This window comes from Salvelinus alpinus, chromosome 12 (assembly GCF_045679555.1).
Source record: "Salvelinus alpinus chromosome 12, SLU_Salpinus.1, whole genome shotgun sequence".
NCBI lineage: Eukaryota > Metazoa > Chordata > Actinopteri > Salmoniformes > Salmonidae > Salvelinus > Salvelinus alpinus.
The window spans coordinates 32,879,197-32,890,049 of NC_092097.1; the positions used below are offsets into that span (position 1 = coordinate 32,879,197).

The 10,853-nt window shown below is 43.6% G+C and overlaps 1 protein-coding gene across 1 annotated transcript; it reads left to right on the forward strand.

Moving 5' to 3' along the window:
* Window positions 1-359: 359 nt before the first annotated feature.
* cyp27b1 (cytochrome P450, family 27, subfamily B, polypeptide 1) lies at window positions 360-9,051 on the forward strand. Its single transcript, XM_071335853.1, has 9 exons — window positions 360-655; window positions 1,575-1,765; window positions 2,608-2,804; window positions 3,160-3,360; window positions 4,239-4,402; window positions 4,718-4,884; window positions 5,855-5,936; window positions 6,060-6,257; window positions 6,843-9,051. The coding sequence occupies exons 1-9, from the start codon at window positions 428-430 to the stop codon at window positions 6,960-6,962; spliced, it is 1,548 nt and encodes a 515-aa protein (XP_071191954.1). The 5' UTR covers window positions 360-427; the 3' UTR covers window positions 6,963-9,051.
* Window positions 9,052-10,853: the final 1,802 nt, after the last annotated feature.

Sequence of the window (10,853 nt, forward strand, 5' to 3'; positions counted from 1 at the left end):
TTCAATATGTGATTTAGGGTAACGCATTTTATTCTTATCATATATCTGTTTGCTATTCATTTCCTCCTAATAAAAGCCTAGACAGAGAAATGCAGTGCAGGAAAATTGTTTCTCAGCAGCCTCCACCGGTGTCTGAGAAAAATCGTCCTACATAAAAATTGATTAGGTTATTTACCCTCCACGTGTGCGCTTCTTTGGGTTGGTCTGACTTCTGCCATCTGATTGGACACACCTTCCAAATAGTTCACGCCTACTGCGTCCCAGCCTTGCCACTGGGCGGGGTCGAACCCAGCATTCGCTTTCATTGGCCCACACTGAGAAACTTAATAACTCTAGTCCGGCATGGGTCGAGCGGTATAAATACAGTGTCTTGGTGCAAGATGAGCACCGACACCCGACAGACTTTCCTTCGTTCATCTTCCATCGTATGAACATAGCCATAAGGATGCTGCAGCAAGCCCTCAAAGTGTCCGGTCGCAGTGCGTCCCCGCTGATCAAGTGGATGGAGAAGTGGGCTGAGAGCACAGCTGGCCTGAAGAAGACCGAGGCGGCGCACGGGATGAAAACCCTAAAGGAGATGCCGGGACCCACCGTCGCCAAATTTGCCTGGGACCTCTTCGCCAAACGGGGACTGTCCCGCCTCCACGAGCTGCAGGTAAATTATTTTGTTGACTTGTTGATCTTTTCTTTTTAGCCAGACACTGATGTAAATGTATGAAATTGGTGTTTTATAATTTATTATACTTAGTGCTTATGGGTTTGTCTTTTTAACAGCAAAGCCATAGTAATGAATGTTTCATTAGGAGATTTATATGGTCTTCACATTGTTTCTTGGAATAGATAGGTTATTACATTGCTGTTGGGTATGGCATAGCCTATGCAGAGTCACCAGAAAACGCTAACATCCGGTTTTCAGGGGTACAGTATTTTCAACCTAACTTCTGTTTCCCCTGAAAAACGAAAGTGGGAACTCAGCTTAGCCATCTTTCTACACCTACTCCATTAGGTTAGATATGGCATGGTGCTATAGAGAAGGGCAGGCTTGAGGCTTGCCCTCCCTCAGTCAGCCAAGGCCATGAACAGTGTCAGACTGGCAGACCCTGTCACTGGCTCTTACATGTACTGTATAACCTAACCATCAGTGTGTAATGTAATTGTCCAGCAATTAAAAAGCTATGCAGGGGCCAACAAAAGCTACCTAAATGTACCAGACATGTAGTTGCGAATGTATAGGCTATGTAAGACAAGTGGTTCATTGAGCAGGAAAGTGCCTTGGGTAACTCAGGCACGTTCCTGTGCTTTGGGGGTGTCTGCTGGCTAATAGGGGTAGATGGGGAGCATAAGGAGCAAGAAGGCAAGCTTTATATCACATACTGACCATGGGGCAGCTGCCAAAACTTTGAACATTGTACAGATTTTGGCCATAAACTTTACATCAAGCAGCTTTAGCTTTAGTCTGCTCACAACATGTTGATGTTCCATCCATAGAAATAGATTCATTCTATGGACGGTTCCATCTCTAGTGAATCATGCAATCTATATGCGTTGTGTGCTAATGTATTGTCCTCTCCCAGCTTGAGGGTGTGAAGCGCTACGGGCCAATGTGGAAGGCCAGCTTCGGTCCCATCCTGACAGTGCACGTGGCCGAACCAGCCCTGATAGAGCAGGTGCTGAGGCAGGAGGGCCAGACCCCCATCCGCTCTGACCTCTCCTCTTGGAAGGACTATAGGAAACAACGAGGCCACGGCTACGGACTGCTCACAGCGTGAGTACCATTCCTCTCCTCTGCTGTTTTCCTCCCATGCTGTCCCCCTCCCCTCTACTCCGTTGCCCTTGCCTCCTCTCTCCTATCCCTTTCCCTCCCCTATCGCCATATTCCTTTCTCTCATCACCACACCTCTCCTCTTCCCCCCTCCCCTCTCCTCTTCTCTCTGTCTTTACCACACCCTCAGACAGCCACAGTCATCACCATTGGACACTGTTAAACTTGACATCTGGCATCTGTTTTTGGCATCTGTTTTTATGGGTGTCCCATATTTCATCATATCACTGTAGCAGCCTAATTATCTTTGTGACAGTGTCTGACTGTGTGATCTTACTCAATGAGTTGTCACGCTGATTTAAGCTGTTCTGACGTCAGGGTGACGTGCTGTTCACAGGAAACAGGAAATATTAACAGAGATGAAACAAAGACTTTAGACAAAGGAATAATTGGCCTAGCGGCCGTACAGACAGTGAGTCATCCCTCGATCTATGATGGGTTATTATTACCTATGGGTTATTACCTAATCACCAGGAATATGAAAATACTATCTCAAATTAATTCAAGCTTTATTTATACAGCACATTTCAGTCATGGAATGCAACACAATGTGCTTTACAGGAAAAAAACGAATAAAACCATGAAAATACAAGCTGAAATATTTACTACACAACAAACACAAGATTAAAAAAACAAAAGAATGACACAAACTGAACAATTACAGTTCCATAATGTAGCCTACAGTACAGTTGGCCCAGACTGTATAAAACATGTACATTATTGATGTTTGTTGGTGTGCAAACTCATTTGATGGCATTATTTTCTGTTTACCTTACTCTCTTCAGTGAGGGGGAGGAGTGGCAGGCGGTGCGGAGTCTCCTGGGGAAGCACATGCTACGTCCGAAGGCGGTGGAGGCCTACGATGCGACTCTAAACGGCGTGGTAGATGACCTCATCACTAAGCTCCGCCTCCGCAGGCGCCAGGACCCCCGCGGCCTCGTTCCGGACATCGGCAGCGAGTTCTACCGCTTCGGCCTCGAAGGTAAGGTCTATTTACATTCACTGTGGTGTGCCCCTGAGGCCTGCTTTTACTCAACTCTGTTTCTTTGTTGATGTTTTTAAACGGTGGTATATGAGGTTAGCATCTGTGGTCAGGTGCCTGTAATAAGAGACAAAATCAGGAAGGAGCTTTATCATTGTCATTCTATTGAATCAATGTCAATTAGCATTGTAGGTTGCTAGTTTAGTCTATTACCATAACCTACTCGAGTATGTTACTCTGACAAGTCTATAATAGTCTTGATTGGATCTGTATTACAGAGGGAAAACACAAAGCCCTTCTGGAAAGCCTTTCAAACCCTTCTCCCCTTACCCTCTGCCTGTCTTCCTCTCTGCAGGGATTTCCTCAATCTTGTTCGAGTCCAGGATTGGTTGTCTAGACCCTGTGGTTCCCATGGAGACAGAACGTTTCATTCAGTCCATTAACACCATGTTTGTCATGACGCTCCTCACCATGGCTATGCCCGCCTGGTTACACCAGTTGTTCCCCAAGCCCTGGGACACTTTCTGCCAGTGCTGGGACTACATGTTCCAATTCGGTGAGCTGCCATCTTGGATAGCCTCATACTTTTATTTATTTTATTTTTTATTTCACCTTTATTTAACCAGGTAGGCAAGTTGAGAACAAGTTCTCATTTACAATTGCGACCTGGCCAAGATAAAGCAAAGCAGTTCGACACATACAACAACACAGAGTTACACATGGAGTAAAACAAACATACAGTCATAACACAGTAGAAAAATAAGTCTATATACAATGTGAGCAAATGAGGTGAGATAAGGGAGGTAAAGGCAAAAAAAAAGGCCATGGTGGCGAGGTAAATACAATATAGTAAGTAAAACACTGGAATGGTAGATTTGCAGTGGAAGAATGTGCAAAGTAGAAATAAGTATTAATAATAATACTTGCTCCACCTTGGTTTAATTCCGTGGACTTCTTTAATCCATGCTACCTGACTGACCTACTGCTTTATTATTAGTTGCCCCCAGTGTTAGTTTCTCCCAACGGATAGATTTCTAGTAACTTATAGTAACTATAAATAGTTCCCATTGAACAGAACCCATAGTGTGTGGTCTCCTTCCATTCATTACCTGTAATCCCCGTAGTAAGCGTTCCCAGAGGTCTATTTTTTTCCTCTTCAAGCTATACGGATCCCTTAAATCTGACTAGAGCTCTTTCAGACCTGGGTTCAAATACTATTTGAAATCATTTCAAATACTAGCTAGAATTGATTGAGCTTGCCTGGTGTTATGGAACCAATAGAATTGTCGCAATACTGCACACCTAGCCCATCTGGTACTCCAGGCGGGCTAAAGCAAACGCTGAAAGTATTTGAAAGGTTTCAAATAGTATTTGAACTCAGGTCTGACTGAGCTCCTTCATTCTGATCTTGACCCCTGATCTATCTCATTGCAGCAAAAGGTCACATTGACCAGCGTCTGATGGAGGAAGCGGAGAAGGTGGCACGGGGAGAGAAAGTGGAGGGGCGATATCTGACTTACTTTCTGACCCGCACGGGGCTGCCCATGAAGACGGTGTACAGCAACGTCACTGAGCTGCTCCTGGCTGGGGTGGACACGGTGAGGAACATCTCTAATCTCTCCTTCCTCTCTCATCTCTCTCACCTCTGTCCTCTGTCCTCATCGCTCTATCTTTGACCTAGTGCTTTAATATTTGTTTTTAACATATCCAATAGCCAAACGTCTCCATTCCCCCTCACTCCTAGTCACAGCGTACTTCCTCTTCTTAATCTCCCTCTCTGTATGTTAAGTCTGATCCCATACAGTCAGGCTTAGCTGTAGAGACCTCACTATCCTCTCCATCCACTGCTGCAGTGTTCTTATGGTGAATGATTTTACAGTTGTACTGATCTGCTGTGTCCTGTGTGTGTTCAGATCTCCAGCACCATGTCCTGGTCCCTTTACGAGCTGTCTCGGCACACCGAGGTTCAGGCCTCGCTGCGGGAGGAGGTATTGGCTGTAATGGGGGGTCGGAGGGTGCCTGGGGCTGCAGACGTGGCTCGCATGCCCCTCATGAAGGCTGTGGTCAAGGAAGTTCTCAGGTAAAAATCAAATTTATTTATATAGCCCTTTTTACATCAGCTGATATATCAAAGTGCTGAACAGAAACCCAGCCTACAACCTCAAACAGCAAGCAATGCAGGTGTAGAAGCACTGGCTAGGAAAAACTCCCTAGAAAGGCCAAAACCTAGGAAGAAACATAGAGAGGAACCAGGCTATGAGGGGTGGCCAGTCCTCTTCTGGCTGTGCCGGGTGGAGATTATAACAGAACATGGCCAAGATGTTCAAATGTTCATAAATGACCAGCATGGTCAAATAATAGTAATCACAGTGAACAGGTCAGGGTTCCATAGCCGCAGGCAGAATAGTTGAAACTGGAGCAGCAGCACGGCCCAGTGGACTGGGGACAACAAGGAGTCATCATGCCAGGTAGTCCTGAGGCATGGTCCTAGAGCTCAGGTCCTACGAGAGAGAGAGAGAATTAGAGAGAGCATGCTTAAATTCACACAGGACACCGGATAAGACAGGAGAAATACTCCAGATATAACAGACTGACCCTAGCCCCCCGACACATAAACTATTGCAGCATAAATATGATGAATGATATTTTTTTTTATTGAACTAGGCAAGTCAGTTAAGAACAAATTCTTATTTACAATGACAGCCTACCGGGGAACAGTGGGTTAACTACCTTGTTCAGGAGCAGAACGACCGATTTTTACCTTGTCAGCTCGGGGATTCGATACAGCAACCTTTTGGTTACTGGCCCAACGCTCTAACCACTAGGCTACCTGCCGCCCCAAAATAATAATAGTAATGATATAGGTTTGGATTTATATAGCACTATTCCAACTGCTCATAGCTCCTCGTTATATAATTAAGGGAAGATCATTTCATCCACTACCAATTGGTGTGAACTATGTACCCTTGATTCAATCAACTACTACAACCAATCGATCAGTCATTAGACTGATCAGTCACACTGACATTGTTGTGTTTTGGCTTCTCCAGACTTTATCCTGTTATTCCGGCCAATGCCAGGGTCATCGCTGACAAAGACATCCAGGTCGGAGGCTACCTCCTCCCCAAAAATGTAGGTGTTGACGTGATGTTGAGTGCTTATTTTTCAGCACTTTTACAGCAATCTGGTGTAATATGGTGTAATATTCATGTGTAAAGGCAAATGTGCAGTATCTCACGATTCTATCCTATCCAGACTCTGATCACCCTCTGCCACTTTGCCACATCCCGGAATGCATCATTTTTCCCGAACCCAAATGCCTTCCAGCCCCAACGCTGGCTGAACCGGGAAGAAGGCCACCACCCCTATGCCTCAGTGCCCTTTGGTGTGGGCAAACGCAGCTGCATCGGCCGCCGCATCGCAGAACTGGAGGTCTACCTGGCACTTGCACGAGTGAGTTGATTTTTGGTCACTTTTACATCGAGGCTTTGGCAGAAAGTGTCTCATAAAATTAAATTCATTTTCATAGCATTTTGAGTCCCAGTACATACAGTCGTGACTGAAATTATTGGCACCCTTGATAAAGATGAGAAACTATAAGATAACACAAATATTGAGCTATGTTGTACACTACATTTTATTATTTAATGAGATTTTGTTTAACAAGTAATACATTTTCCTCTCTAGTGTAAGATCCCTCCCAATGTGTTCTCCAATCTCATATAACATTTTACAAAAAGGCTCAGGGCTGTTATCTTCGCAAGGGGAGGGTGCCAGAGTATTAAGGAAAAAAAACATCTGAGTAATTGTATTAGTATAAAATGTAATATTTCCCCCCAAAATGTGCATACGATATAGCTCAGTATTTGGATTTTTTATTTTATACAGTCCTTTTCTCATCTTTATCAAGGGTGCCAATCATTTCGGTTGTGACTGTATACTGTGTTTTTATCCTTGTAATAGACTTCCGTTCTTCTAAGTACTGTTCATGTGAGGGGTGCCCTCTAATTTTCTCAACCCCTCTCCTGGTCCCCTCAGATTCTGATGCAGTTTGATGTGAAGCCCGATCCAGAAGGCAGTGGTGCAGCAGTCAAACCCATGACCCGGACACTGCTGGTGCCAGAGAGTGAGATCAACCTGCAGTTTATTGAAAGATGAGTCGATGACCTGCTGAACACTAGCTATGTGTATTTGACTGTGACTGACAATCCATGTCTCTCAGAGTGAGACAGTTGGGAGTACTGGGAAAAGCATTGCGAAAGAGGGCCCGACTGAATTTGCAGGCCTAAACCCATAGACCAGCCCCTCAGATCTCAAGCCCAGTTGGTTTGGGCTGGCCTGGGTCTGAGTTGATACAGCAGCTGAATGAGGGGCTAATAGAGGTCTTTGTTTGAAAACCTTTCTCTCTGTATATGAACAGTAGTAGTTGCATTTCCAGTGAACTGAAACTCACTTCCCACATTTTTTTGCACAAGGAGGCTAGGAGATGGTGAAGGGAGGGTATGGCAATATTTCAAGTGCATTAGAGCCTATCTTGAAACGTATCTACATGCAGAGTGAAATGCATAGAACTTGAAACTTTTGACTGAAACTTGAAAAGTGCATCAGGAGAAATTATGTGACATAGTACTATAAAGCTGCAATCAGCAGTAGAAACTATAACAAACTGTGCCTCGCCCCTGTTTTGGTAAAAAGCTGAGGGATGGGTCTGGAGAAATGTAACCACTTAAAAATTCATAGACAAAGCTATGGATGATAGGACTGACCATCCATGATATCAAAATTATAGTTTTAACCATGTTTTGAGGCCATGTAGTGTTTGTTTATATTTACTTTGTTTCTAAACATTGGAGTAAAACAAGCTTGTATTTTGGGTTCTGATGGGGTACGACAGTTGAACTAAGATCATGAAGCATTTATAAGTTACATTATTCAAGAATCAATCGGTACATATCATTAATTGATAAGTAAAAAACTGCTGATTTTCCCCTTTAATGACAAGTGATTTTCCTTCTCAATATCAGGTTGATCCCTCTTTTCACCACTTAAAGATGCATTATAAAGGTTTTGTATCATTTCAGCCAGTAGTTTTGAAAGTAGCACTCAAAGCCACAACGGGCCCTGAAAATTGTGCACAATTGTGTACAACGTCATCCATTTCGTATGAAATGTTACGTCCTGCAATATATATATATTTTTACAAATCTGCAATTCGTATGATATGTTACGAATTTGTAAGTGCTTAAGATCCAGTTCAATCTCTTTAAACTTTCTGCTTTATTCAATAATGCTCATGAATACAATCACTTATACTTACTTGTGGTTTAGATTGTAGCCAATGGTATTACCAGTTGCCAATGGTATTACCAAAGGAATCTGATTAACTACATATGTTCCTCTCACCTAACTAGACATCAATTGCTATTTGCCTGTAAGAATCCTGACCATAGCATGTAATGCAAAACGAATATGGACTGCGACGTTGTAACTCATTCCTTAGCTAAGACAAATGGAAAGTACAGTGGCAGGTAGCCTAGCAGTTAAGATCGTTGGGCCAGTAACCCAAAGGGTGCTGGTTCGATTCCCGAGACGACTAGGTGAACAATCTGCCAATGTGCCCTTGAGCAAGGCAATTAACCCTAATTGCTCCTGTAAGGCACTCTGGATAAGAGTGTCTGCTAAATTACTCAAATGAAAATGTAAAATGAAAGCAACTTAACCCTATCTAATTTAAAATTGCATTGGCATCTCAGTTGCATTTAATAATGTTTAGGCATTGCTGATGAAGGTTCTATAAAATGCTTAGAAATGTGTCATGTACTACCTTTTAGAAGAGTGTTATTGAAAAATTATTATTTTGGTCAAAACTATGATGCTCTTATCAGGATGGTGCTCATTTGGTGCTTATATGGTGCTCATTAAAATCTTAATAAAAAATGGCAGCTGGTGGGACTAGCATGGTGTACCATATCCTCCCACCTGGGTTACTCTGTTTAAAGACACTTTGTCTTTTTAAGTATTTTGAACTTTTATGAAGTCCCAAACTATTTAGCTAATGTGTGGTGTCTGTACCTCTTACGTCTAAAACAAATTGTGTTACCAGTTTTTCTTCATCTAGAACCTTATGTGACTTGTATGATGTGGTGCTTCTTTCTCTGTTGGAATAACACATTGTGGAAAATTGTTTTAACAATATGGAACTATTTTACTTTTCTATTTGTTTTCTAATAAAAAAATCATAAATGTATTCATGGTCTTTTTCTGTTCTAGAAATGTCAATATTATACTACCTTGCGGCATCGTTTGTTTTCCTGTAAGGCATTAGTGATGGGGGGGAATCAATACAGTTACATATTGCTATATTATTTTTGGGCGATATTATAATGATATTTGAAGTATTGAGTTGTATAAGAATATATATCTATATGTATATAACTTGTTGTTCACTTATTTTTCAACCACTCCACACATTTCTTGTTAACAAACTATAGTTTTGGCAAGTCGTTTAGGACATCTACTTTGTGCATGACACAAGTAATTTTTTCAACAATTGTTTACAGACAGATTATTTAACTTATAATTCACTGTATCACAATTCCAGTGGGTCAGAAGTTTACATACACTAAGTTGACTGTGCCTTTAAACAGCTTGGAAAATTCCAGAAAATTATGTCACGGCTTTAGAAGCTTCTAATAGCCTAATTTACATAATTTGAGTCAATTGGAGGTGTGGATGTACACTGCTCAAAAAAATAAAGGGAACACTAAAATAACACATCCTAGATCTGAATGAATGAAATATTCTTATTAAATACTTTTTTCTTTACATAGTTGAATGTGCTGACAACAAAATCACACAAAAATGATCAATGGAAATCTAATTTATCAACCCATGGAGGTCTGGATTTGGAGTCACACTCAAAATGAAAGTGGAAAACCACACTACAGGCTGATCCAACTTTGTAATGTCCTTAAAACAAGTCAAAATGAGGCTCAGTAGTGTGTGGCCTCCACGTGCCTGTATGACCTCCCTACAACGCCTGGGCATGCTCCTGATGAGGTGGCGGATGGTCTCCTGAGGGATCTCCTCCCAGACCTGGACTAAAGCATCCGCCAACTCCTGGACAGTCTGTGGTGCAACGTGGCGTTGGTGGATGGAGCGAGACATGAATTCCCAGATGTGCTCAATTGGATTCAGGTCTGGGGAACGGGCGGGCCAGTCCATAGCATCAATACCTTCTTCTTGCAGGAACTGCTGACACACTCCAGCCACATGAGGTCTAGCATTGTCGTGCATTAGGAGGAACCCAGGGCCAACCGCACCAGCATATGGTCTCACAAGGGGTCTGAGGATCTCATCTCGGTACCTAATGGCAGTCAGGCTACCTCTGGTGAGCACATGGAGGGCTGTGCGGCCCCCCAAAGAAATGCCACCCCACACCATGACTGACCCATCGCCAAACCGGTCATGCTGGAGGATGTTGCAGGCAGCAGAACGTTCTCCACGGCGTCTCCAGACTCTGTCACATGTGCTCATGTGCTCAGTGTGAACCTGCTTTCATCTGTGAAGAGCACAGGGCGCCAGTGGCGAATTTGCCAATCTTGGTGTTCTCTGGCAAATGCCAAACGTCCTGCACGGTGTTGGGCTGTAAGCACAATCCCCACCTGTGGACGTCGGGCCCTCATAGCACCCTCATGGAGTCTGTTTCTGACCGTTTGAGCAGACACATGCACATTTGTGGCCTGCTGGAGGTCATTTTGCAGGGCTCTGGCCCGTTCCCCAGACCTGAATCCTCCTGATCCTCCTTGCACAAAGGCGGAGGTAGCGGTCCTGCTGCTGGGTTGTTGCCCTCCTACGGCCTCCTCCACGTCTCCTGATGTACTGGCCTGTCTCCTGGTAGCGCCTCCATGCTCTGGACACTACGCTGACAGACACAGCAAACCTTCTTGCCACAGCTCGCATTGATGTGCCATCCTGGATGAGCTGCACTACCTGAGCCACTTGTGTGGGTTGTAGACTCCGTCTCATGCTACCACTAGAGTGAAAGCA